Source organism: Leptodactylus fuscus, chromosome 3, assembly GCF_031893055.1.
Source record: "Leptodactylus fuscus isolate aLepFus1 chromosome 3, aLepFus1.hap2, whole genome shotgun sequence".
Classification (NCBI taxonomy): domain Eukaryota; kingdom Metazoa; phylum Chordata; class Amphibia; order Anura; family Leptodactylidae; genus Leptodactylus; species Leptodactylus fuscus.
In genome coordinates this window covers 27,979,283-28,006,473 of record NC_134267.1, presented here as the reverse complement: position 1 = coordinate 28,006,473, position 27,191 = coordinate 27,979,283, and the positions used below count along the sequence as shown (strand labels likewise).

The following is a 27,191-nucleotide window of genomic DNA, read 5'->3' as shown; positions in this document are numbered from 1 at the left end:
AGAGGTCTGCATCCAGTACGATGGGTCAGTAGAGAGCTCTGTATTCGGTACGATGGGTCAGTAGAGAGCTCTGTATTCGGTACGATGGGTCAGTAGAGAGGTCTATCCGGTACGATGGGTCAGTAGAGAGCTCTGCATCTGGTATGATGGGTCAGTAGAGAGCTCTGCATCTGGTAAGATGGGTCAGTAGAGTGCTCTGCATCCGGTACGATGGGTCAGTAGAGAGCTCTGCATCTGGAAGGATGGGTCAGTAGAGAGCTCTGCATCTGGTATGATAGGTCAGTAGAGAGGTCTGCATCCAGTACGATGGGTCAGTAGAGAGCTCTGTATTCGGTACGATGGGTCAGTAGAGAGGTCTATCCGGTACGATGGGTCAGTAGAGAGCTCTGCATCTGGTATGATGGGTCAGTAGAGAGGTCTGCATCTGGTAAGATGGGTCAGTAGAGAGGTCTGCAACTGGTACAATGGATCAGTAGAGAGCTCTGTATTTGGTAATATGGGTCAGTAGAGAGCTCTGCATCCAGTACAAGGGGTCTGTAGAGAGCTTTGTATCCGGTATGATGGGTCAGTAGAGAGGTCTGCAACTGGTACGATGGATCAGTAGAGAGCTCTGCATCCGGTACGATGGGTCAGTAGAGAGCTCTGTATCGGGTACGATGGGTCAATAGAGAGCTCTGCATCCGGTACGATGGGTCAGTAGAGAGGTCTGTATTTGGTAATATGGGTCAGTAGAGAGGTCTGTGTCCGGTACAATGGGTCAGTAGAGAGGTCTGTGTCCGGTACAATGGGTCAGTAGAGCTCTGCACCCGGTATGATGGGTCCGTAGAGAGCTCTGCATCTGGAAGGATGGGTCAGTAGAGAGCTCTGCATCTGGTATGATGGGTCAGTAGAGAGCTCTGCATCTGGAAGGATGGGTCAGTAGAGAGCTCTGCATCTGGTATGATAGGTCAGTAGAGAGGTCTGCATCCAGTACGATGGGTCAGTAGAGAGCTCTGTATTCGGTACGATGGGTCAGTAGAGAGCTCTGTATTCGGTACGATGGGTCAGTAGAGAGGTCTATCCGGTACGATGGGTCAGTAGAGAGCTCTGCATCTGGTATGATGGGTCAGTAGAGAGCTCTGCATCTGGTAAGATGGGTCAGTAGAGTGCTCTGCATCCGGTACGATGGGTCAGTAGAGAGCTCTGCATCTGGAAGGATGGGTCAGTAGAGAGCTCTGCATCTGGTATGATAGGTCAGTAGAGAGGTCTGCATCCAGTACGATGGGTCAGTAGAGAGCTCTGTATTCGGTACGATGGGTCAGTAGAGAGGTCTATCCGGTACGATGGGTCAGTAGAGAGCTCTGCATCTGGTATGATGGGTCAGTAGAGAGCTCTGCATCTGGTAAGATGGGTCAGTAGAGTGCTCTGCATCCGGTACGATGGGTCAGTAGAGAGGTCTGTATCCGGTACAATGGGTCAGTAGAGAGCTCTGCATCTGGTACGATGGGTCAGTAGAGAGCTCTGCATCCGGTACGATGGGTCAGTAGAGAGCTCTGCATCTGGTAAGATGGGTCAGTAGAGAGGTCTGTATCCGGTACGATGGGTCAGTAGAGAGGTCTGTATCCGGTACGATGGGTCAGTAGAGAGGTCTGTATCCGGTACGATGGGTCAGTAGAGAGGTCTGTATCCGGTACAATGAGTCAGTAGAGAGCTCTGTATCCGGTACAATGAGTCAGTAGAGAGCTCTGCATCCGGTACGATGGGTCAGTAGAGAGCTCTGCATCCGGTACGATGGGTCAGTAGAGAGCTCTGCATCCGGTATGATGGGTCAGTAGAGAGCTCTGTAACAGATGCAGGACCACAAAAAGCTTGATCCTCAGTTCAGTACCAGATACAACAATTTCTACTGTATTGTTAGTGTCTAACAATATGTTGTGCAGGACCACGGACAGCTCCACATGCCAGATTATAATATAGGACCAGAGACTGCCACACCCCACCACACTGGGTCTACGGGCTAGGCCACCGCCATTCCGGGTCTACAGGTTAGACCACCGCTGTTCCAGATCTATAGCTAGACCACCGCCGTTCCGGGTCTACAGACTACTGCAAAAGTATATGGTTTCTTACTTATTTGGATAAGAGACCAGTGAAATTGTGAAATGTTCATTTTATAGCCCTGTCTCTTGTTTTACAGCAAAAAGACTTCTGTACGAACCAGACAGTCAGATGGAAGATCGCCCTACAGACATCTGATCTCCCCAGCCAGTACGTCACATGAAGAGACTGTGGCCAAGAGACTGTTCCTACGAGCTCTTCTGTGATTTAACACCTGTTTTTCGTCCCTGCTTCACATTAGTGCTCCAATATCTCCTTCCATCCTGACATTGAGATGGTCCATAGATCACAGAAACGTCTCTCCTAAGTAAGAAGCCCATGCCACAAATAACATCCTGTCACTTCTAATGTGCGACGCGCTACAAATGATATAGTCAGACCAATTTGTTTATTACCATCCAATGACGGAGAGATGAAAGGTTCATCGAGTCTTTGCGTGCCGATTGTGGTGGGACGGAGAATTTACAGGACAGAATGGTGATAAAAGCTTACGGGGGGAGAAAAAAAAAAGGTCTACAAAACTGAATCCTCCGGAGATTCGGGGAGTTTTTGTTGGTTGGATTTCTCCCCCCCCCCCCTCTCCATAGCAGTATTTTTAAGCTGGTCTGCAAATCAATGCTGGCCTACATCCAACTCGTCCATCGCTCCCTCGTCACGTAGACGCTCTCAGGAGATCTTGTTAAGCCAACGGGCCAATTCAATGTATTCACTGCATAACCGTGAAGCGCAGATTTTTTTTTTTTTTCCCTTTACTGCAGATGGGTTAAGATAAATGGATAGCCCCGGTAACGGCTTCTGTGCTGCAGCTTTGATAATTGGACGGCATCTCAAACAGGGAGACAAATTAAAGCTGTTGTTTAACAACGTCGGCACAAGACAGACTCTTTCACTGCCGGCAAAATCAGCAAGAACCATGACCTTCAGCTGGAACATTACAAGAAACACGAGTAGGAACAACATGTCGTCTCCCACCTCTTCATAAAGAAGTCTTGTAGAAAAGGATTTAGGGCTATTAACACCCCGGACCCTCCTGATGGTACATGGTGGGAAATCAGTATAGTCAATATTGCTAGTGACAGAGAAAACAGAACCAGCAGGAAGAACCAATAAATATACTTGTTAGATTGACAGGAAAGCAAAAAGTCTCACCTAGAGGTGAATGAGCTTCGCCAGAAAAAAAGCCAAAAATACTACCGCAAACCGGGTGTTAATACCGGTAACAAGGAACTGAAAACGTGCTGCCAAAGTGTTTCACATTATACAATGTACCCACAGATGAAGCAGATTATACAAACATCTGTATGGAGACCGAGTCCAGAAACTGACTGCAAAAACACGAGAGCTGGGAGGATCATGGTGCTGCATGTAAATGACACGACCGGCGAGAGAACAATGAAGAGTCTCCAGAAAGCCGAGGAGAAGGAAAGTTCTGAACAACATCACCTGAGCTTTATAATAGCGGCACAGAGAAGGCTCCAAAATACAGAGAAACTCCAGGCAGAAATCATTACCCAACATGCTGAAGTACTAGTCCATAGAGGGCAGTATTATACTAGCTATATACTTGTACATACAGGCAGTATTATACTAGCTATATCCTTGTACATAGGAGTAGTATTATAGTAGATATATTCTTGTATATAGGAGTAGTTTTATAGTAGTTATATTCTTGTACATAGGAGGTAGTATTATAGTAGTTATATTCTTGTACATAGGAGGTAGTATTATAGTAGTTATATTCTTGTACATAGGAGTAGTATTATAGTAGTTATATTCTTGTACATAGGAGTAGTATTATATTAGTTATATTCTTGTACATAGGAGTAGTATTATAGTAGTTATATTCTTGTACATAGGAGTAGTATTATAGTAGTTATATTCTTGTACATAGGAGGTAGTATTATAGTAGTTATATTCTTGTACATAGGAGTAGTATTATAGTAGTTATATTCTTGTACATAGGAGTAGTATTATAGTAGTTATATTCTTGTACATATGAGGTAGTATTATAGTAGTTATATTCTTGTACATAGTAGTATTATAGTAGTTATATTCTTGTACATAGGAGGTAGTATTATAGTAGTTATATTCTTGTACATAGGAGCAGTATTATAGTAGTTATATTCTTGTACATAGGAGTAGTATTATAGTAGTTATATTCTTGTACATAGGAGCAGTATTATAGTAGTTATATTCTTGTACATAGGAGCAGTATTATAGTAGTTATATTCTTGTACATAGGAGCAGTATTATAGTAGTTATATTCTTGTACATAGGAGCAGTATTATAGTAGTTATATTCTTGTACATAGGAGTAGTATTATAGTAGTTATTTTCCTGTACATAGGGGGTAGTATTATAGTAGTTATATTCTTGTACATAGGAGGTAGTATTATAGTAGTTATATTCTTGTACATAGGAGTAATATTACAGTAGTTATATTCTTGTACATACGAGAAGTATTATAGTAGTTATATTCTTGAACATAGGAGGGTACAACTGTGTTCAGGACATTTTCATAGTATCGCGTACATAGGTTATATACTTCACATACATGTTATTCTGTACTATACCTAGTTACGGCATCATTTTAGCCCGTTTTGCTTCAGTCACTCTGCAATCTCTCTTTATAAGTCTGGCTTATTTCTCTTGTTTCAGTGTATCAGTGATTGAAGGTCCGGTCTCGCTCCTCTCTGTCCTCACAGAACCTATTGCTGGCGGCAGTACATATCGGGCACTTGGCGTTTCCAGGCGTCTGTTTCCTCAACTAATGAGATCACTTAAGAAAAATGGATTTGTCAATGGTTGGGCTGGGATCGGGGCTGGTCCTGGGGTACGTTGTGTGCGCTGCATTAGGTGAGGACGTTCATCAGATAGCGGCGTCTCTTCCTGCAGATTTATTGGCCGCTCAGACTTCTCTTAATTAACATGACATTTACATAACAGTAGCTCATTAATTCCAGGCTACGGGCGCCGGGGGCTAATTACTGATGCATTACCCCTTCCCAAACAGGTTGTCAGATTTCTGCTATTATCAACATCATCATCGCCGGCGTGTTAATGATTTACCTTTTTCACATTAAATGTGTCTGTCCCCCTCCCCCATTATTACAAGGCGCAGAGAGCCTCACAGATCCCGAGTCTTCTGAATCCTTCCAGGATTAAAGTCGGTGTCAGACTATACATATATCTGCCCCATCCTCTGGGGAATGAAGATTCCCAGAAGATTCCTCATATTCCTATTACATTTAGTGCACCGTGAGGGTCCGGATATTAATGTAGTTGTGCAGAGATGGGACTATTCCCCAGAGAGAAGGATCACGGCTGATTAGACCACAACGCAAACGTTTTCACACCTTTCCATCCAGGCTGATTTATTTATTCAGTCAGGGAATGCTTTATATGGCTGTTTTCAGGTTTCGTATAGTGGTAATTGATGTGGGTTGACAACCGCCAACGGCATCCAATACCATGGTTATGAACTGGTTGTCACCCCAGTTTCCTCAAACATACTTCTTTCATACTGACCTACTTGTGTGTCAGTCCTCACTGCCATCCTGACATTCAACTCATGAGACAGAATGCGCAAATCGATAGATTAATAGTAAATTGTCTGTGGTTATCGTTGGTTATCATTATCACTATGGCACTAATAGCTGGATTAGCAGCACTTATACAAAGGTACTTGCCAAACGTGTAGGGGCACAGACATGTGGCTGCCATTGATTGGACTCAACTGGCAGGCTGACACTGATGACTGGGCCTGGCGCTGCTGACTGCACTCCTCTAGAAGGCCAACACTGATGACTGGGCCTGGCGCTGCTCCCTGCACTCCTCTAGTAGGCTGACACTGATGACTGGGCCTGGCACTGCTCGCTGCACTCCTCTAGAAGGCGGACACTGATGACTGGGCCTGGCGCTGCTCCCTGCACTCCTCTAGAAGGCTGACACTGATGACTGGGCCTGGCGCTGCTGCCTGCACTCCTCTAGAAGGCTGCCACTGATGACTGGGCCTGGCGCTGCTGCCTGGACTCTTCTAGAAGGCTGACACTGATGACTGGGCCTGGCACTGCTCGCTGCACTCCTCTAGAAGGCTGCCACTGATGACTGGGCCTGGCGCTGCTGCCTGCACTCCTCTAGAAGGCTGACACTGATGACTGGGCCTGGCGCTGCTGCCTGCACTCCTCTAGAAGGCTGACACTGATGACTGGGCCTGGCGCTGCTGCCTGCACTCCTCTAGAAGGCTGACACTGATGACTGGGCCTGGCGCTGCTGCCTGCACTCCTCTAGAAGGCTGAAAGTAAAAAGAGATACCGAGCTGATCCTTGTGTATTATCACTAAGCAAATGGATGAAGGTGCAAAAAGAGACAAATGCCTGCTCACCTGGCTGGGTTGTGAGGGAGTCACAACAACCCAATATGGCTTTTGGCACAAGTGAATCCTGAGCAGGATTTAACCGAGTGCTGGGCAGCAGCCAAGGGTACGTTTCGAGAACGTGATATGAACCAGCACATTATGGACCAACCCGATATGAAATAAGGTCGAGGGACAGCGCTGACACAAACGGATTCAGAAATTCATCTTTACTTATAGTAAGACATGGCACGTGCCATGTCTTACTATCAATAAAGGAGAATTTTTGAATGCGTTTGGGTCAGCGCTGTCCCTCGACCTTATTTCATATCGGGTTGGTCCATATCCTGCTGGTTCTTCTAGAAGGCTGACAATGATGACTGAGGCTGGCACTGCTGCTTGCATTTCTCTAGAAGGCTGCCACTGATGAATGGAGCTGGCACTGCTGCCTGAACACCTCTAGAAGGCTGACACTGATGACTGGGGCTGGCACTGATGCCTGCACTCCTCTAGAAGGCTGCCACTGATGACTGGTGCTGGTACTGCTGCCTGAACACCTCTAGAAGGCTGCCACTGATGACTGGTGCTGGTACTGCTGCCTGAACACCTCTAGAAGGCTGCCACTGATGAATGGAGCTGGCACTGCTGCTTGAACACCTCTAGAAGGCTGGCACTGATGACTGGGGCTGGCACTGATGCCTGCACTCCTCTAGAAGGCTGCCACTGATGACTGGTGCTGGTACTGCTGCCTGAACACCTCTAGAAGGCTGCCACTGATGACTGGGGCTGGTACTGCTGCCTGAACACCTCTAGAAGGCTGGCACTGATGACTGGGGCTGGCACTGATGCCTGCACTCCTCTAGAAGGCTGCCACTGATGACTGGTGCTGGTACTGCTGCCTGAACACCTCTAGAAGGCTGGCACTGATGACTGGGGCTGGCACTGATGCCTGCACTCCTCTAGAAGGCTGCCACTGATGACTGGTGCTGGTACTGCTGCCTGAACACCTCTAGAAGGCTGGCACTGATGACTGGGGCTGGCACTGATGCCTGCACTCCTCTAGAAGGCTGCCACTGATGACTGGTGCTGGTACTGCTGCCTGAACACCTCTAGAAGGCTGGCACTGATGACTGGGGCTGGCACTGATGCCTGCACTCCTCTAGAAGGCTGCCACTGATGACTGGTGCTGGTACTGCTGCCTGCATTTCTCTAGAAGGCTGCCACTGATGACTGGGGCTGGTACTGCTGCCTGCACTCCTCTAGAAGGCTGCCACTGATGACTGGGGCTGGCACTGCTGCCTGCACTCCTCTAGAAGGCTGCCACTGATGACTGGGGTTGGCGCTGCTGCTTGCTGCACTCTTCTAGAAGGATGCCACTGATGACTGGAGCTGGTGCTGCTGCCTGCACTCCTCTAGAAGGCTGCCACTGGTGACTGAGGGTGGCACTGATGCCTGCACTCCTCTAGAAGGCTGCCACTGATGACTGGAGCTGGCGCTGCTGCCTGCACTCCTATAGAAAGCTACCACTGATGACTGGTGCTGGCGCTGCTGCTTGCACGCCTCTTGAAGGCTGCCACTGATGACTGGAGCTGGTGCTGCTGCCTGCACTCCTCTAGAAGGCTGCCAATGATGACTGGTGCTGCTGCCTGCACTCCTCTAGAAGGCTGAGATTGATGACTGGAGCTGGTGCTGCTGCCTGCACTCTTCTAGAAGGCTGCCAATGATGACTGGTGCTGCTGCCTGCACTCCTCTAGAAGGCTGAGATTGATGACTGGAGCTGGTGCTGCTGCCTGCACTCCTCTAGAAGGCTGCCAATGATGACTGGTGCTGCTGCCTGCACTCCTCTAGAAGGCTGAGATTGATGACTGGAGCTGGTGCTGCTGCCTGCACTCTTCTAGAAGGCTACCACTGATGACTGGTGCTGGTACTGCTGCCTGCATTTCTCTAGAAGGCTGCCACTGATGACTGGGGTTGGCGCTGCTGCTTGCTGCACTCTTCTAGAAGGCTGCCACTGCTGCCTGCACTCCTCTAGAAGGCTGCCACTGATGACTGGGGTTGGCGCTGCTGCTTGCTGCACTCTTCTAGAAGGATGCCACTGATGACTGGAGCTGGTGCTGCTGCCTGCACTCCTCTAGAAGGCTGCCACTGATGACTGGTGCTGCTGCCTGCACTCCTCTAGAAGGCTGAGATTGATGACTGGAGCTGGTGCTGCTGCCTGCACTCTTCTAGAAGGCTACCACTGATGACTGGTGCTGGTACTGCTGCCTGCATTTCTCTAGAAGGCTGCCACTGATGACTGGGGCTGGTGCTGCTGCCTGCACTCCTCTAGAAGGCTGCCACTGATGATTGGTGCTGGTACTGCTGCTTGCACTCCTCTAGAAGGCTGCCACTGATGACTGGTGCTGGTACTGCTGCTTGCACTCCTCTAGAAGGCTGCCACTGATGACTGGTGCTGCTGACTGCACTCCTCTAGAAGGCTGAGACTGATGACTGGGGCTGGTACTGCTGCCTGCATTTCTCTAGAAGGCTGCCACTGATGACTGGGGCTGGCGCCGCTGCTTGCATTTCTCTCGAAGGCTGCCACTGATGACTGGAGCTGGCGCTGCTGCCTGCACTCCTCTAGAAGGCTGCCACTGATGACTGGGGCTGGTACGGCTGCTTGCTGCACTCCTCTAGAAGGCTGCCACTGATGACTGGGGTTGGCCCTGCTGCTTGGATAGACATATATACACATATACTGTGTGTGCAATGTATAGACGTGACTGTGTGAATACTACACCCTCAGGTAGAGCAGACATGATCTGGTGCAGCTGTGGCTCCTCAGAGCAGCGCTCCCTGTACTCTGCAGGATGAATTGTGCGCCACTCATTATCCATCTGTTACATAATTATCCTGTGAAAAATCGTGTCGCTTCCCCTGCTGCACAGAAATGTGCGGGGAGGACAACGAGGCTTATCCATCACTGGACATCCACTTAACCTGACCGTCACCCTGAAGCTCTACTTATACTCCAGTCACATCCAAAGCTCCATCTGTGTCTGCACGGTAGAGCAGCACGCTGCAGAGTTTTTTGTGGGAGACATTTTGAAAACTTAAGACTACCTGTTACATCTAAGCACAGCTAAGCTTTCATGGCACAGATAATCCAGTAGGGGGCAGCAGTGTGAATGCAGCTCTGGGTGTGACTAGAGCGTAAGATATGAAGCACATGGTAAGCAGACCATGACTATAACAATGGCTCCTTACATTCCTCTTCGCTGGGAGAAGCTACATTCAGGTCTGTCGAGAGCGGCTGGCTGGGACTACTGCTCTGCGTGGGTATAGAGGTATTTCCGTTGTCGCTGTTTATCTCGCTGGGGAATAGATCTGATTGGCTGCTGCTTGTGCTGGGGGCGGAGTCTTCGTCTGGCTGCTTCTTCTGGAAATCTTTACAGAAAACAAAAAGAGGAAAAAAAAAAAAAATCAAAAATCAGGACATGGAAAACAACAAAGTGTCCAAGAGGGTCGTGCAATTGCCTCCTTGTCTCCACCCCCCAGCACCCAGTCCCCCTTGCTGACTGTCTCCACCTTCCAGACCCTTAAGCATTGGGATGGCTGATCTTCCTGAGCCCGTATCTTTGCAACGCTTCCCATCGTAGCTGACAACTTCAGTTTACAAAGTGTCAGAGAACTACAAGTCTCATCCTCCCCGGCAGAGAAGGTGTGCGGTAGTCTGCGACTACTTCCATGGGGCGACATGCATGAATTATCGGAGCTTTACTGCTGAACTGAGAAACGTTTCAGCGACAATCTGTGCAATTAGCAGTGAAGGTGAGAAGTGAGACGTTAGCGGCTCGCCGGGAAACGCACCAGCGAATAATTGACTCCTTTTAATTGTACTGAAAGCGCAAACTCTGCCATGGAGACTGGCGAAACAAAGGAACAAACACCCTGCGATGAGCGACATTATCTGCTGCTAACAGGATGTTAACAAGGGAGTAAGTAGCATAAAGGCAACTGCAAGACTGGATAGGGGGCCCTAGGGGTATGTTCACACGTGGCAGATGTGTTGTAGACGTTATTGCGACTGTTTCATCCATGTGAATGGGGTTTGCAGAAATCTAGACACAACCGTTGCACTAGCAGTCCCATTCACACAGATGAAACACCATAGGTTGCAGTGATTTGGGCATTGTAGGAGGGGCGAGCAGGACATAGGGCTTTATACCAATATACACCCCCCACCCCCTTAGGTCCCATGTTCAGTTGGTTAGCAAGAAGTAAGAGCAATATGATGTCAGGGTCAGACCGCACAGGCTCTGTTTGTAGTCTGTTACAATGGAGAAGCATCCACAAAATTACTGTATGCTGAGGGCCCAAGAACATCCCAAACTGGTCTCCTAAAGTAAGCCAGCGCCTCCTGCAGAGCAGTCTATGGTACAGCCAATACTTCCTGTCATGCATGGAGCTACTTGGTGGTCACCCAGCCAGGAAGGCCAGTTCTGCTAAGCAACCGGGACACCGACAACCAGGGGGACACAGAGAGCCGGCGGGACACCAGCAACCGGCGGGACACAGAGAGTCGGCGGGACAACAGCAACCGGCGGGACACAGAGAGCCGGGAGGACACCAGCAACCGGCGGGACACAGAGAGCCGGGAGGACACCAGCAACCGGCGGGACACAGAGAGCCGGGAGGACACCAGCAACCGGCGGGACACAGAGAGCCGGGAGGACACCAGCAACCGGCGGGACACAGAGAGCCGGGAGGACACCAGCAACCGGCGGGACACAGAGAGCCGGGAGGACACCAGCAACCGGCGGGACACAGAGAGCCAGGAGGACACCAGCAACCGGCGGGACACAGAGAGCCAGGAGGACACCAGCAACCGGCGGGACACAGACAGCCGGGAGGACACCAGCAACCGGCGGGACACAGAAAGCCGGCGGGACAACAGCAATCGGCAGGACACAGAGCGGCGGCGGGATACCAGCAACTGGCGGGACACAGACAGCCGGGAGGACACCAGCAACCGGCGGGATACAGAGCGGCGGCGGGACAGCAGCAACTGGCAGGACACAGACAGCCGGGAGGACACCAGCAAGCGGCGGGACACGGAGAGCCGGGAGGACATCAGCAACCAGCGGGACACAGAGAGCAGGCGGGACAACAGCAATCGGCGGGACACAGAGCGGCGGCGGGATACCAGCAACCAGCGGGACACAGACAGTCGGGAGGATACCGGCAACCGGCGGGACACAGACAGCCGGGAGGACACCAGCAACCAGCGGGACACAGACAACCGGCGGGTCACCAGCAACTGGCGGGACACAGACAACCGGCGGGTTACCAGCAACCGGCGGGACACAGAGAGCCAGCGGGACACCAGCAACCGGCGGGACACAGAGAGCCAGCGGGACACAGAGAGCCGGCGAGACACCAGCAACTGGCGGGACACAGAGAGGCGGGAGGACACCAGCAACCAGCGGGACACAGACAACCGGCGGGTCACCAGCAACCGGCGAGACACCAGCAACCGGAGGGACACAGAGAGCCGGCGGGACACCAGCAACTGGCGGGACACAGAGAGGCGGGAGGACACCAGCAACCAGTGGGACACAGACAATCGGCGGGTCACCAGCATGCGGCAGGACACAGAGCCGGCAAGACACACTTTCTGGAGGCTTTATATATAGACATTATACCCTGGTAATGCGGGTGAGTGTATGTGCAGATCGTAGGGTTTGTGTTTGGATGTCATGGGCTATTGAGACACATCTGGTCCCAAACTATCCAGGAACATCCTTCATTTTCCGGCGGGTGCAAAGCGAGGATGAGCAGAACAATTCACAAAAAGAAAATCTCCATACGCTCATGAATCAAAATGTCAGCCGTGCGGCACGGAAAGAGAAACTGACCTATATTTGTGAACCCAAAAGGTCAGAGCTGATAAATTCTTCCGCGGCAGACTGGGGGTATAGCAGAGCTGTGTGGGCGCTTATGTAAATACTCACAAGTAGTGTCATCTATTGGGTGTATGACAACATGGCGGCATCATCACTCTACGTGGATTTGCCACAGTGTGTGCGGTGACTGGTCGGAATAAACACACATATACATCTAGGTTACAATGTCACAAGTGCCCAAGTCGCGCCCCTTTAATCCTGATGTAAGAAAGAGCTGATCTATAGATGGTTGAGAGTCTATACAGGTGGGCTCTGCTGTACAGCATTGTGGGAGATGTAGTGCTTATACCTAGAGCTGAACCACAAGCTGGACTAGTAAACCATACCTGCGGCCCCATGGGCAATCGGTTCTGCCGATCCATCCAGATTACACAGCCGGGCGGAGGAGGTATCCCGACCTGGATTAGAACCTTTCGGACATTAGGCCTGTGGCTTACAAGCTCCAGGTATCTCGAGTGCAGCCCCTACCTCTCTGCTCGTACACCAGCCTAGTACATATAGTAACGGGGGCGCTGAGGCTCGGTGCCCACAGATCTGCCAGGGAAGCCGTGTGTTAATCTGCAGGGGGCAATCCCAGCTTTAGAGGCCACAAATCCCCTTTGTTCTATGTAAATCCTCCCCCAGGGGCTTCTCTGGAGAGACCTTTTACTGAGGAACAAAACGTCGGCCTTTCATTCGGCCCAAAATCCCTTCCTGGGAGACGGTGAGCGGCTCTAGTGCTGCAAATCTCTTCAAGAAGAGGAAGAGGGGTGGGGGAGGGGACCGGGCACCATCCGATACTTAAACCAGCCTGGTTCACATCAAGGTGCGCCTGCGTGAATACTGTCCTATCTTATCGGTACACACATAACCAGCGTGGTCTACAGGACATCAAAACCGTGATCTCCTCCAAGTCCACTCACCTGCGTTACCAGGGTATAATGTCTATATATAACGGTGTCTACATACAAAGGGTGTCTAGATATAAAGGGTGTCCTACCGTTTGCACAAATCACCGGCTTGGTCTACAGGACATCGATATGTTTAATGCACATATCCTTGGTGTGGTCTACAGGATGCAGATACATCTACCACACAAATCCCCAGAGTGGTCTACATGACATTGATACGTTCAGCGCACAAATCCCTGGCGTGGTCTACAGAATATCGATAGGTTTAGCACACAAATCCCTGGCGTGGTCTACAGGACATCCATATGTTTGTTGCACAAATCCCCCCAGCATAGTCTACAGGACCTCGATACGTTCAGCGCCCAAGTCACCAGCGTGGTCTACAGGAAACCGATACCTTCTGCAGACAAATCACAGGTGTGATCTACGGGACATCGATACGTTCAGAGCGCAAATCCCCGGCGTGGTCTACAGGACATCGATAGGTTTCTTAAACAAACCCCGGCGTGGTCTACAGGACAGCGATACGTCCACGACATAAATCCCCTGCACGGTCTACAGGAAATGATACATTTGGTACACAAATCACGTGTTCTACAAGACATCGATACGTTCAGCGAACAAATCATCGTCGTGGTCTACAAGACAGCGATTCAGCCGCCACATCAATCCCCTGCGTGGTCTACAGGACATCGATATGTCCACCAAACAAATCACCGGTGTGGTCTACAAGACATCGATACGTTCAGCACATGAGCTGATGTAACAGTTTCCGTATTCGCCACCTCCTTCCGGCTGTCGCAGATGTTCTCACCGGCCGCTCGTTGTGACTTCAAATCAAATCAAAAAAGCTTTATTGGCACGTCCGAATAGATATTTGGCATTGCCAAAGCTAGTAAAGGGGGGGGGGGGGGGGGAGTTGGACTCGGGTGGGTGAGTGGTGGGTATGGTGGGGGTGGGGTGGGTGGTTTGGGGTATAACAGTCCGTGGAGTCTCATCTTCCTCTTCATTGGTGACTGCTATATGGGGAGGTGGGGGTGGGGTTGGAGTGGGGTGGGGCGGGTGTATTGGGATAAATATAATAGTCCGTGGAGTCTGTGACTTCTGGTTACAGGGAGATTGCAGCAGAGCTGACCGTGCGCACGGTAACTTCTATGGAAAGTGAAGTTATTATTTGCTGAAGTTGAAAAAGTCTCATCTGTCATCTTCAGAGGAAGCGTTACAGTGCCAAGATAATCTCTTAAAGGGGAACACACCGCTTACCAAACCCAAAGCCAAAGATTTCACAGATCCGGCCGACTACCTTGTCTTTGTGAATACCCCAGCCCTCATCTGAAGAATGGACCCAGCGTATAGGTCATCATCAGCAGGGGGCAGCAGCCATTGCCACTCAGGATTTTGGGGAACTACCCCCCCAAACACCATGGAACAGTAAGCTGTGTGTGTGTGGGGGGGGGGGGTTGTCATTAAAATCAGAGAACTGACAGAGTACAGCAAAGGAGAAAAGTTATGCAGCTCTTGATGTAACCAGAGTATAGGAAATCATGTAAACACTACAGCTTGTCAAACTATTTCTGCAGAGAATTACCTCGGCATGTATCAAACCCCTAGGGAAATAAAAGCATATAGTCAAGAAATGAAAACTGATCGCAGCTCTAACTGTGACTAGAGTAAAAAAGCCAAAACCAAAGACAAGCTGTACTGCTGCATAAATAGTGTAGTTGGATCGGGAGCAGCAGAAGCAGCGGGAACATCCGCCAGCAGTCAGAGTGTCCTACAAAATACATGAACACTATAATTAATGCTTAGATACATATGGTGCACGATCCAGAGTGGCCACTAGAGGGACACAGAGAGGGAGCCAAAGTGCTAAGGACACCGGCACAAGACATCGCAATGTAAGGAGTCCTATGTGTCACATATATTTACTGAGGAGGGACCGGAAATAAGAAGACAACACTGCCAAAATATACCAATAACACCAACATGATCAGGAAGATATCTGGAAGTGACTATTATATGTACAGCGGACGTAAGGGGGCGCTCTACTGTAATCCTGACAGAGAGAGATTAGTAGAATAAAACTCACTTTATAAACAAAAGCCTGTAATACGGCCCCTATTCATCAGAATATAACTACTATAATAATACTCCTATGTACAAGAATATAACTACTATACTACTACTCCTATGTACAAGAATATAACTACTATAATACTACTCCTATGTACAAGAATATAACTACTATAATACTACTCCTATGTACAAGAATATAACTGCTATAATACTACTCCTATGTACAAGAATATAACTACTATACTACTACTCCTATGTACAAGAATATAACTACTATAATACTGCCCCTATGTACAAGAATATAACTACTATACTACTACTCCTATGTACAAGAATATAACTACTATAATATTACTCCTATGTACAAGAATATAACTACTATAATACTACTCCTATGTACAAGAATATATCTACTATAATATTACTCCTATGTACAAGAATATAACTACTATAATACTACTCCTATGTACAAGAATATAATTACTATACTACTACTCCTATGTACAAGAATATAACTACTATAATACTACTCCTATGTACAAGAATATAACTACTATAATACTACCTCCTATGTACAAGAATATAACTACTATAATACTGCCCCTATGTACAAGAATATAACTACTATAATACTGCTCCTATGTACAAGAATATAACTACTATAATACTACTCCTATGTACAAGAATATATCTACTATAATACTGCCCCTATGTACAAGAATATAACTACTATAATACTACTCCTATGTACAAGAATATAACTACTATAATACTGCTCCTATTTACAACAATATAACTACTATAATACTACTCCTATGTATAAGAATATAACTACTATAATACTACCTCCTATGTACAAGAATATAACTACTATAATACTACTCCTATGTATAAGAATATAACTACTATAATACTACTCCTATGTACAAGAATATAACTACTATAATACTGCCCCTATGTACAAGAATATAACTACTATAATACTACTCCTATGTACAAGAATATAACTACTATAATACTACTCCTATGTACAAGAATATAATTACTGTAATACTACCTCCTATGTACAAGAATATAACTACTATAATACTACCTCCTATGTACAGGAATATAACTACTATAATACTACCTCCTATGTACAAGAATATACCTACTATAATACTACCTCCTATGTACAAGAATATAACTACCGTAATACTGCTCCTATGTACAAGACTATATCTGCGATATATTTGCCCATGCATATAGGTGTAGTTCTTCGTATTACTTTCAGCTCTCTGACTACAATCTGCTAGTTTTCCATTTTGGTTTATTTCGATGTTCGGGCAGATATGGGTTAAATACATATTAGGGCTTTTATACTGGAAATATTCAGGCATCGATTGTGCGGCCAGAACAAGGTTATGCTCCGGCCGGACCGACATTTCAACTCACAGTAAATGTTCTGTACTAAAAGGCAAGAAATCCAATACAAGGTATAAAAAATGCAGCAATGAAGTTAAAACATGGAGAGGAGAACAAAGATAGATAGATAGATAGATAGATAGATAGATAGATAGATAGATAGATAGATAGATAGATAGGATAGATGTGTCCGCACAGATGTATACAGATATATTTTCCCAACAGTGTGACTCCGGGGGGGGGGGGGGGGGTATAGGTTTCATTATGGACTCTTTATTATGAGGCTCTGCAGCAACTGAGGTGTATATTACAAGGTAATATAGTAGATATAGGGACGTGGATATAGCGGCAGTAGCAATCTCTTAAAGGCCCTTGGACCGGGGGGGCCCTGAGGTGCACTGCCACTGTTCTAAACAGCACAAGCTAGGCAGGGCCCCGGGAACTTTAAGTCATGTCACAGTTTTCCAATAATTTGAATTGTATGATGAGTTTCTACACAACAGGGGTGCGTTTGCGAAGGTTCTGCGGCAGCCGGGGTGTGAACGAGGAGGTTCTGCAGCAGTCAAGGTGTAAATGAAGAGGTTCTGCAGCAGCCAAGGTGTGTATGAGGAGGTTCTGCAGCAGCCAAGGTGTGAACGAGGAGGTTCTGCAGCAGTCAAGGTGTAAATGAAGAGGTTCTGCAGCAGCCAAGGTGTGTATGAGGAGGTTCTGCAGCAGCCAAGGTGTGTATGAGGAGGTTCTGCAGCAGCCAAGGTGTGTATGCAAAGGTTCTGCAGCAGTCAAGGTGTAAATGAAGAGGTTCTGCAGCAGCCAAGGTGTGTATGAGGAGGTTCTGCAGCAGCCAAGGTGTGTATGAGGAGGTTCTGCAGCAGCCAAGGTGTGTATGAGGAGGTTCTGCAGCAGCCAAGGTGTGTATGAGGAGGTTCAGCAGCAGCCAAGGTGTGTATAAGGAGGTTCTGCAGCAGCCAAGGTGTGTATGCAAAGGTTCTGCAGCAGTCAAGGTGTAAATGAAGAGGTTCTGCAGCAGCCAAGGTGTGTATGAGGAGGTTCTGCAGCAGCCAAGGTGTGAATGAGGAGGTTCTGCAGCAGTCAAGGTGTAAATGAAGAGGTTCTGCAGCAGCCAAGGTGTGTAGGAGGAGGTTCTGCAGCAGCCAAGGTGTGTATGAGGAGGTTCTGCAGCAGCCAAAGTGTGTATGAGGAGGTTCTGCAGCAGCCAAGGTGTGTATGAGGAGGTTCTGCAGCAGCCAAGGTGTGTATGAGGAGGTTCTGCAGCAGCCAAGGTGTGTATGAGGAGGTTCTGCAGCAGCCAAGGTGTGTATAAGGAGGTTCTGCAGCAGCCAAGGTGTGTATGAGGAGGTTCTGCAGCAGTCAAGGTGTGTATGAGGAGGTTCTGCAGCAGCCAAGGTGTGTATGAGGAGGTTCTGCAGCAGTCAAGGTGTATATGAGGAGATTCTACTGCAGCCTGGGTTTGTATGAGGAGGTTCTGCAGCAGCCAGGGTGTGTATGAGGACGTTGTGCAGCAGCCGGGGTGTGTATAAGGAGGTTCTGCAGCAGTCTGGGTTTGTATGATGAGGTTTTGCAGCAGTCGGGGTGTTTATTAGGAGGTTCTGCAGCAGCTCTGGTGTGAATAAGCAGGTACTGCAGCAGCTCTGGTGTGAATAAGTAGGTACTGCAGCAGCCAGAATATGCATGAGGAGGTTCTGCAGCAGCTGAGGTGTGTATAAGGAAGTTCTGCAGAAGTTGGGGTGTGTGTGAGGAGGTTCTGCAGCAGCTGAGGTGTGTATAAGGAAGTTCTGCAGAAGTTGGGGTGTGTGTGAGGAGGTTCTGCAGCAGCTGAGGTGTTAAGATGATATACATCATATATATCCGGGCTCTGCAGATAGATGTGACTGATGTCAGGGTCTCTCTCCTCAGGTCTCTGGTCTTTCTTCTCCTCAGCATCTTCTTTTTTTCCTCCTGTAGCTTTGGTGCATTGGACAAATGAACATGTGGGTACAGGTGCTGGACATGGTGGTTTGGACAGGTGGGTACGGGTAGAGTACATGGTGGATTGGACAGGTGGTTAAGGGTATTGTGCATGCTTGGTTGGACAGGTGGGTATGGGTACTGTACATGGTGGGTTGAACAGGTGGGTACAGGTACTGTACTTGCTGAGTTGGACAGGTGGGTACAGGTACTGTACATGGTGAGTTGGACAGGTGGGTACAGGTACTGTACATGGTGGGTTGGACCGGTGGGTACGGGTACTGTACATGGTCGGTTGGACAGGTGGGTACGGGTACTGTACATGGTAGGTTGGACAGGTGGGTACGGGTACTGTACATGGTCGGTTGGACAGGTGGGTACGGGTACTGTACTTGCTGAGTTGGACAGGTGGGTACGGGTACTGTACATGGTAGGTTGGACAGGTGGGTACGGGTACTGTACTTGCTGAGTTGGACAGGTGGGTACGGGTACTGTACTTGCTGAGTTGGACAGGTGGGTACGGGTACTGTACATGGTAGGTTGGACAGGTGGGTACGGGTACTGTACATGGTGGGTTGGACAGGTGGGTACGGGTACTGTACTTGCTGAGTTGGACAGGTGGGTACGGGTACTGTACTTGCTGAGTTGGACAGGTGGGTACGGGTACTGTACATGGTAGGTTGGACAGGTGGGTACGGGTACTGTACATGGTGGGTTGGACAGGTGGGTACGGTACATGGTGGGTTGGACAGGTGGGTACAGGTACTGTACATGGTGGGTTGGACAGTGGGGTCCGGGTACTGTACATGGTAGGTTGGACAGGTGGGTCCGGGTACTGTACATGGTGGGTTGGACAGGTAAGTACATATTCACTGAATACATTTGGTTGGACAGGTGGGTACAGGTACTGTACATGGTGGGTTGGACAGGTGGGTCCGCGTACTGTACATGGTAGGTTGGACAGGTGGGTCCGCGTACTGTACATGGTAGGTTGGACAGGTGGGTACGGGTACTGTACATGGTCGGTTGGACAGGTGGGTACGGGTACTGTACTTGCTGAGTTGGACAGGTGGGTACGGGTACTGTACATGGTAGGTTGGACAGGTGGGTACGGGTACTGTACTTGCTGAGTTGGACAGGTGGGTACGGGTACTGTACTTGCTGAGTTGGACAGGTGGGTACGGGTACTGTACATGGTAGGTTGGACAGGTGGGTACGGGTACTGTACATGGTGGGTTGGACAGGTGGGTACGGGTACTGTACATAGTGGGTTGGACAGGTGGGTACGGGTACTGTACATGGTCGGTTGGACAGGTGGGTACGGGTACTGTACATGGTCGGTTGGACAGGTGGGTACGGGTACTGTACATGGTCGGTTGGACAGGTGGGTACAGGTACTGTACATGGTGGGTTGGACAGTGGGGTCCGGGTACTGTACATGGTAGGTTGGACAGGTGGGTCCGGGTACTGTACATGGTGGGTTGGACAGGTAAGTACATATTCACTGAATACATTTGGTTGGACAGGTGGGTACAGGTACTGTACATGGTAGGTTGGACAGGTGGGTCCGCGTACTGTACATGGTAGGTTGGACAGGTGGGTCCGCGTACTGTACATGGTAGGTTGGACAGGTGGGTCCGGGTACTGTACATGGTGGGTTGGACAGGTGGGTCCGGGTACTGTACATGGTGGGTTGGACAGGTGGGTACGGGTACTGTACATGGTCGGTTGGACAGCTGGGTACGAGTACTGTACATGGTCGGTTGGACAGGTGGGTATGAGTACTGTACATGGTGGGTTGGACAGGTGGGTATGGGTACTGTACATGGTGGGTTGGACAGGTGGGTATGAGTACTGTACATGGTGGGTTGGACAGGTGGGTATGGGTACTGTACATGGTGGGTTGGACAGGTAAGTACATATTCACTGGATACATTTGGTTGTACAGGTGGGTAAGTGATGGCGCTGCAGGTAGATGAACACATGTTGTAATGCGTGTAGATGGCGGTGCGGCGCTCGCTACATTAGACTAGTGTATTCCATACTGTAAGACCCCCGCACGCTGACGTGTAATGTAATTATGACACTTTCACTAATTTCCCGTAATTAATTACACCGGCCGGGTAGCGGCTTCACACAAACACGGCAGCTATTTAGACGCGAGGAAACGAAAAGTGCGATTTCTCACTTTTTTTCGGAGCCATTAGTAGGTTTGGCACAACATATAGCAGATGGCCGGTGTCACTCCAACTCACAGATAGACGCCAGCAAGAAGACGAATCCTCCAGACAGCAAACGTGCCGCAGGAGGGGGCTCAGCGGACATTACACGGCGCCACGCCAAATGCACCGCGATAAGACAGGTCAGCTCAGACATCGTATTGGGGGGGGGGGGGACTATGTAAACAAAACCATCTGAAACTGCAAAACTCCCGAACTTCAGGTTTCATTCGCTACTGTTATAGGCCTCAGCCTGAATGTACCGAATTCACTGACAGCAAGCAAGGTATCCCTCCTGACACACTGCTGTCCAGAGCGGAGTGGCTGAGGGTTTGTTACAATGTATCACAGGGGATTGTCTGGCTTGGATACATCAGGAGGCTGCACTGCTGCTCCTGGCCACTAGAGGGCACCAAGAGCGAACCTGATCTATAATACTCACATTGTAAGACATTAGTGAATGGGCTGATGTGCAGTACCTGGTCTGGCCACTAAGCAGAGAATAGCGCTGTCTGCCTTATGCTCCAGTCTGTGTATCAGCTGATTGGTGGGGGTGACGGACCCGTATTGATGAGCTATGTCAAGACGTATCCTACTAATACTATACTAAAATTATATTATAAATGTGAAAGTTTGTGTGTTTATTTCTCAATCACGCAAAAACGGCTGAACGGATTTGAATGAAATTTGGCACATAGATAGATTGTAACCTCGATTAACACATAGGATACTTTTTATCCCGGTAAATGACATGGATTCACGCCTGTTATGAATTTATGCTCATGTTATATTACACTGCTCTTATATCAGTTTCTGAGAAAGCTAGGGCTGTTATCGGTCTGTGTAAACACTCAGCTAACCCTCAGTGGTTTGTGTTCATACATTTGCATATTATCTGATCTGCTCCAGGCAGTGCTGACACACTGGATGGGAAAACACCTTTAATCCAAATTGGCAGTTTGCTACTTTTAAACATGCCGGGAAAAAGAAAATCTAATTTGTCGCAAACAACGAGAGCTATGAAGGAGTCAGAAGTCACAGAGTTCTCCTCAAGCGGAACTGACGGGGGATCATTGATGCCAACAACACGCTCATTATATGGTGTCCCAGCGAGCTTACGAGATGCTGGAACAATCACGGGCACAGCTCGAGGAATGAGTTCAGCGACAGGCCAGCTTGACTGCTGTCGAAACGTCGGAGAAGGCGGCTCATCAACGCCAACAACACGCTCATTGTATGACGTTCCAGCGAGGTGCTGAGATGCCGGAACAATCACAGGCACAGTGCAAGAAACAAGTTCAGTGTCAGGCCAGCTTGAGAGCTGCCAAAACACCGAAGCATGCGGATCATCAATGCCAACAACACGCTCATTATATGGTGTCCCAGCGAGCTGCTGAGATGCCGGAACAATCACAGTCACAGTGTGAGGAACAAGTTCAGCAGCAGGACAGCTTGAGAGCTGCCGAAATGCCGGAGCAGGCAAATCATCGATGGCAGCAATTTGCTGAATATAGGCGGATCATCGACTCCAACAACCCGCAGGCGAAGTTGCGGGCAGAGGCTAGTTTACCTATGATCAGCCGACCCCGATGGGGCAAAGGACACTCCTAAACTATTAGAGGGACTCTGCGCTCCCTGTATTCTACATTGTGGCAACCTGCAGCTTCATCTAGTCATATGACAAACTCAAACATGGCCGACTGCAAAGATTTATTCCAGGGGGAATTTTTTTTTTAATGCTGCGATTCTACATTTTTCTGAGGCGACTGAAAAACAGAAAGTCAAGGACGTAAAATGATGCTCCGTGCAGAGAACCCCTTTAAATGTTGCCCTGCGACCGCGTAGCCGGTTGCATTCTATTTGGGTTGTGGCATCTATATGGCGGTCTGACCTTCAGCGCCATCCTTATGACCCCCCACCCCCCCAAGCCTGTTGGTTCCCCAATCTAATATTCATAGACTTCCTCCATAACGCGGGCGGGGTTCTTCCTATTGAGGTCGGATCTGATGACAAGACTGCGCGTAGTGACGGCCTGTCAGGATTAATGTGAAGGGAGAAGACGGATGGCTTAATATCAGCGCCGCAAGATTAATGGCGTCCCATAGATCAAGACATCAGAAAGCTCCTGACAAATTCATTCGGAAAAGCGGCGTATATTACAGCTAACGGGGCGCGGCGGACGGCGATGATACTAATCAAAATGGAGAAGGAAACAAATTAATATGGAGGGCCGGCCGATGAAATAACCATCGGACATCATCTGCCACGTACAAAGCGCTCAACCGCAGGCAGAGACAGGAGGTAACGGATGACCGAAGGAGCGCGGATACTCATAGTATATAATAAGGCAGTGCACTATATATATGTGTATACCGGCTTCTATACAGATTCCTGGTGAGGCTCAGGCTTAAAGGGCATCTTCTTTACAAGCCCTGCTGTGGCGGGTGGGCGGAGCTTACCTGCATGTCATAATACGGGGACAGATTAAAGAGACGGTGCAGACCGACAGTCCCAGAACATAAAGTCCATCCTATGCTGTGACTTTGCAGAAGTTAAGTGTCATCCAGGATCAGAAAGCCATGGCTGTGTTCCTCCACAAGCAGCGCCCCCCTGTGCACAGGCTGTGTGTGGAATTGCAGCTCAGACACACTCTTCGGGTTTCTCTGATCGCTCGGGCGCTCTCGTCCTCCATGACCGCAGGATTCAGTGATTTATGAGACCTCGTGTCCCAGGTTTACGATTGGATGAGCGGTCCCTTGGAGGGGTCACTGCGCCCGCTCACCCCCTGGTAATCATTACTGGACTATTTCCAGGTTTACTCAATGAATCAGCAAAGTTATAAAGTAACACAAAATCCGATTCTGATGAAAAATCGATTGTATTAAAATTGCGACTGGGAGCGAGGCCTAAGAGCGCGACTTAATGTCTTCACCCGCAGTCATCCGTCATCGTGACGAGCGGCGAGATGAAAACAACGGAGCCCAAAGTCGTCTTATCAATCTTGTCTGCAGGCCATAAACTTCGCTAGGAGCTCCGGGAGGACGATGACGTGGCGAGAACACGAGGCCCGAGAGTGAGGAAATAATCCGGGATCTACAGGTTAATAAAAGACACCATTACAGGTCACCCAGCTTTCCCACAGCCTGAATGGAAGATACGTCTTACATTACAGAACTGTTACTACTGTGCGGCCCGGACATCAGGTTCAGGAAAGGTGAAGATGAGCCGGAACAGTGGCATGGCGATACGATCAGGGGTTTATCAGAGGAGCGGCGCACAGGTGGCTGCTCCGCACCGTGGATGAGAACGAGCCCCGGGGGACGAGGCAAAGCCCGCTTACTATTCATAGAATATTCTAATCCTCCACTTGTGATAGTCTCAGAAACAATGGAGATTCAGCTAATGATGGATTCTGCCTCTCGAGTAGCGGACGACGTCCTGGGGGGAGTGAGAAAACAAATAGAGAGTCAAAGACCGATCCTGGAGAATAGGCAGGCATCATGTGGACAACGCAACGTGGGGCAGGAGGGGACTGCGTGTCATTAAGGAGAGACCGGGCTGGCCTGACTAAGAATTATGGTAAGTCTAGAAGAGGGGATATCTACCAGGAACTCTGAAGACCCCCCATATGTATATGTGTGTGTATATATATATATATATATATATATATATATATATATATATATGTGTATAGGTCTTCCACACACATATCTGCCCTAGATATATATACTCCAGCCCGCCAATTAATGAACATTAGTGACAGAATTGCTCTGGTCTGTTGCACAGGTCTTCCCCTATATAAACCCAACAACTGAGCCACCAAGTACAAGAAGACCACTACACAGTGCGGACGACACCGAGCACCGCTATACACTGTGCCAGCTGTAGTTCAGTGGAGGACGGTACTATGGGTGTATATTCAGGGGTCAGCCTCAGCCTCTTAGTTTTAAGCTTTCCCTTTACTGGAACTTCATCATTCTCTATGGGAAGGGCTTATATATAGTGAGGTCCATAATGATATGGCAGGGGGATATGGTACAGAGGAAGATGACTGGCCACAGAGGTCCTGACCTCAACCCCATCCAACACCCAAGAGATAGTGAGCCGGATCCTCAATGTCCAACTATAATGTAGAGGGGGCACAAACTTCCCTCCATATATTATAGGCATAAAAAAGATGTGTCCAAAATAATAGAAACTACAAAAGTCCTTAAAGTTACAAATACAAAAAAAAACAATACTGCAAAAACAATCGATGTAATGTTATTACATCCCTCAAAAGAAAAGATGTTCAATCCTCTGTGTACAGGAAAGATATTAATCTATAACAGAGTGTAGAAATACCGAAGAGAAAAAAAAAGTCGAAATGTACTGCAATAAGGAGAGGAAGTGACAACACAATAATACTGCCCCTACATATAAAGATATAACTACTATAATACTGCTCCTATGTACAAGAATATAACTACTATAATACTACTCCTATGTACAAGAATATAACTACTATAATACTACATCCTATGTACAAGAATATAACTACTATAATACTGCTCCTATGTACAAGAATATAACTACTATAATACTACTCCTATGTACAAGAATATAACTACTATAATACTACATCCTATGTACAAGAATATAACTACTATAATACTGCTCCTATGTACAAGAATATAACTACTATAATACTGCTCCTATGTACAAGAATATAACTACTATAATACTGCTCCTATGTACAAGAATATAACTACTATAATACTACTCCTATGTAGAAGAATATCACTACTATAATACTGCTCCTATGTACAAGAATATAACTACTATAATACTACTCCTATGTACAAGAATATAACTACTATAATACTACTCCTATGTACAAGAATATAATTACTATAATACTGCTCCTATGTACAAGAATATAACTACTATAATACTGCTCCTATGTACAAGAATATAACTACTATAATACTACTCCTATGTACAAGAATATAACTACTATAATACTACTCCTATGTAGAAGAATATCACTACTATAATACTGCTCCTATGTACAAGAATATAACTACTATAATACTACCCCTATGTACAAGAATATAACTACTATAATACTACTCCTATGTACAAGAATATAACTACTATAATGCTACTCCTATGTACAAGAATATAACTACTATAATACTACTCCTATGTACAAGAATATAACTACTATAATACTGCTCCTATGTACAAGAATATAACTACTATAATACTACCCCTATGTACAAGAATATAACTACTATAATACTACCCCTATGTAGAAGAATATAACTACTATAATACTACCTGCTATGTATAAGAATATAACTACTATAATACTACTCCTATGTACAAGAATGTAACTACTATAATACTGCTCCTATGTACAAGAATATAACTACTATAATACTACTCCTATGTACAAGAATGTAACTACTATAATACTACTCCTATGTACAAGAATATGACTACTATAATACTGCTCCTATGTACAAGAATATAACTACTAGAGATGAGCGAACAGTGTTCTATCGAACACATGTTCGATCGGATATCAGGGTGTTCGCCATGTTCGAATCGAATCGAACACCGCGTGGTAAAGTGCGCCAAAATTCGATTCCCCTCCCACCTTCCCTGGCGCCTTTTTTGCACCAATAACAGCGCAGGGGAGGTGGGACAGGAACTACGACACTGGGGGCATTGAAAAAAATTGGAAAAAGTCATTGGCTGCCGAAATCAGGTGACCTCCATTTTAGACGAATAGTGGATTTCAAATCCGGGTCATATGAGAATGTGAACTTTGTGACTATGAGACAGGGATAGCTGTACAGGCAGGGATAGCTAGGGATAACCTTTATTTAGGGGGGAATGTTATTAAAAATAACTTTTTGGGGCTCTATCGGGTGTGTAATTGTGATTTTTGTGAGATAAACTTTTTCCCATAGGGATGCATTGGCCAGCGCTGATTGGCCGAATTCCGTACTCTGGCCAATCAGTGCTGGCCAATGCATTCTATTAGCTTGATGAAGCAGAGTGTGCACAAGGGTTCAAGCGCACCCTCGGCTCTGATGTAGGAGAGCCGAGGGTGCACTTGAACCTTAGCACACACATTCAGCTCTACTTCATCAGGCTAATAGAATGCATTGGCCAATCAGCGCTGGCCAATGCATTCTATTAGCGTGAACTGAGTTTGCACAGGGGTTCTAGTGCACCCTCGGCTCTGCTAC

General features: G+C 47.7%; 1 protein-coding gene across 1 annotated transcript in view; it reads right to left on the bottom strand.

Annotated features, from left to right (window-relative positions):
• Positions 1-27,191, bottom strand: part of ZFAND3 (zinc finger AN1-type containing 3) — a 106,297-nt gene that overhangs the window by 28,587 nt on the left and 50,519 nt on the right. The window contains exon 3 of the mRNA XM_075267356.1: positions 9,697-9,876. Coding sequence (XP_075123457.1) covers positions 9,697-9,876 — 180 coding nt within the window. The remainder of the gene's footprint in view (positions 1-9,696; positions 9,877-27,191) is intronic.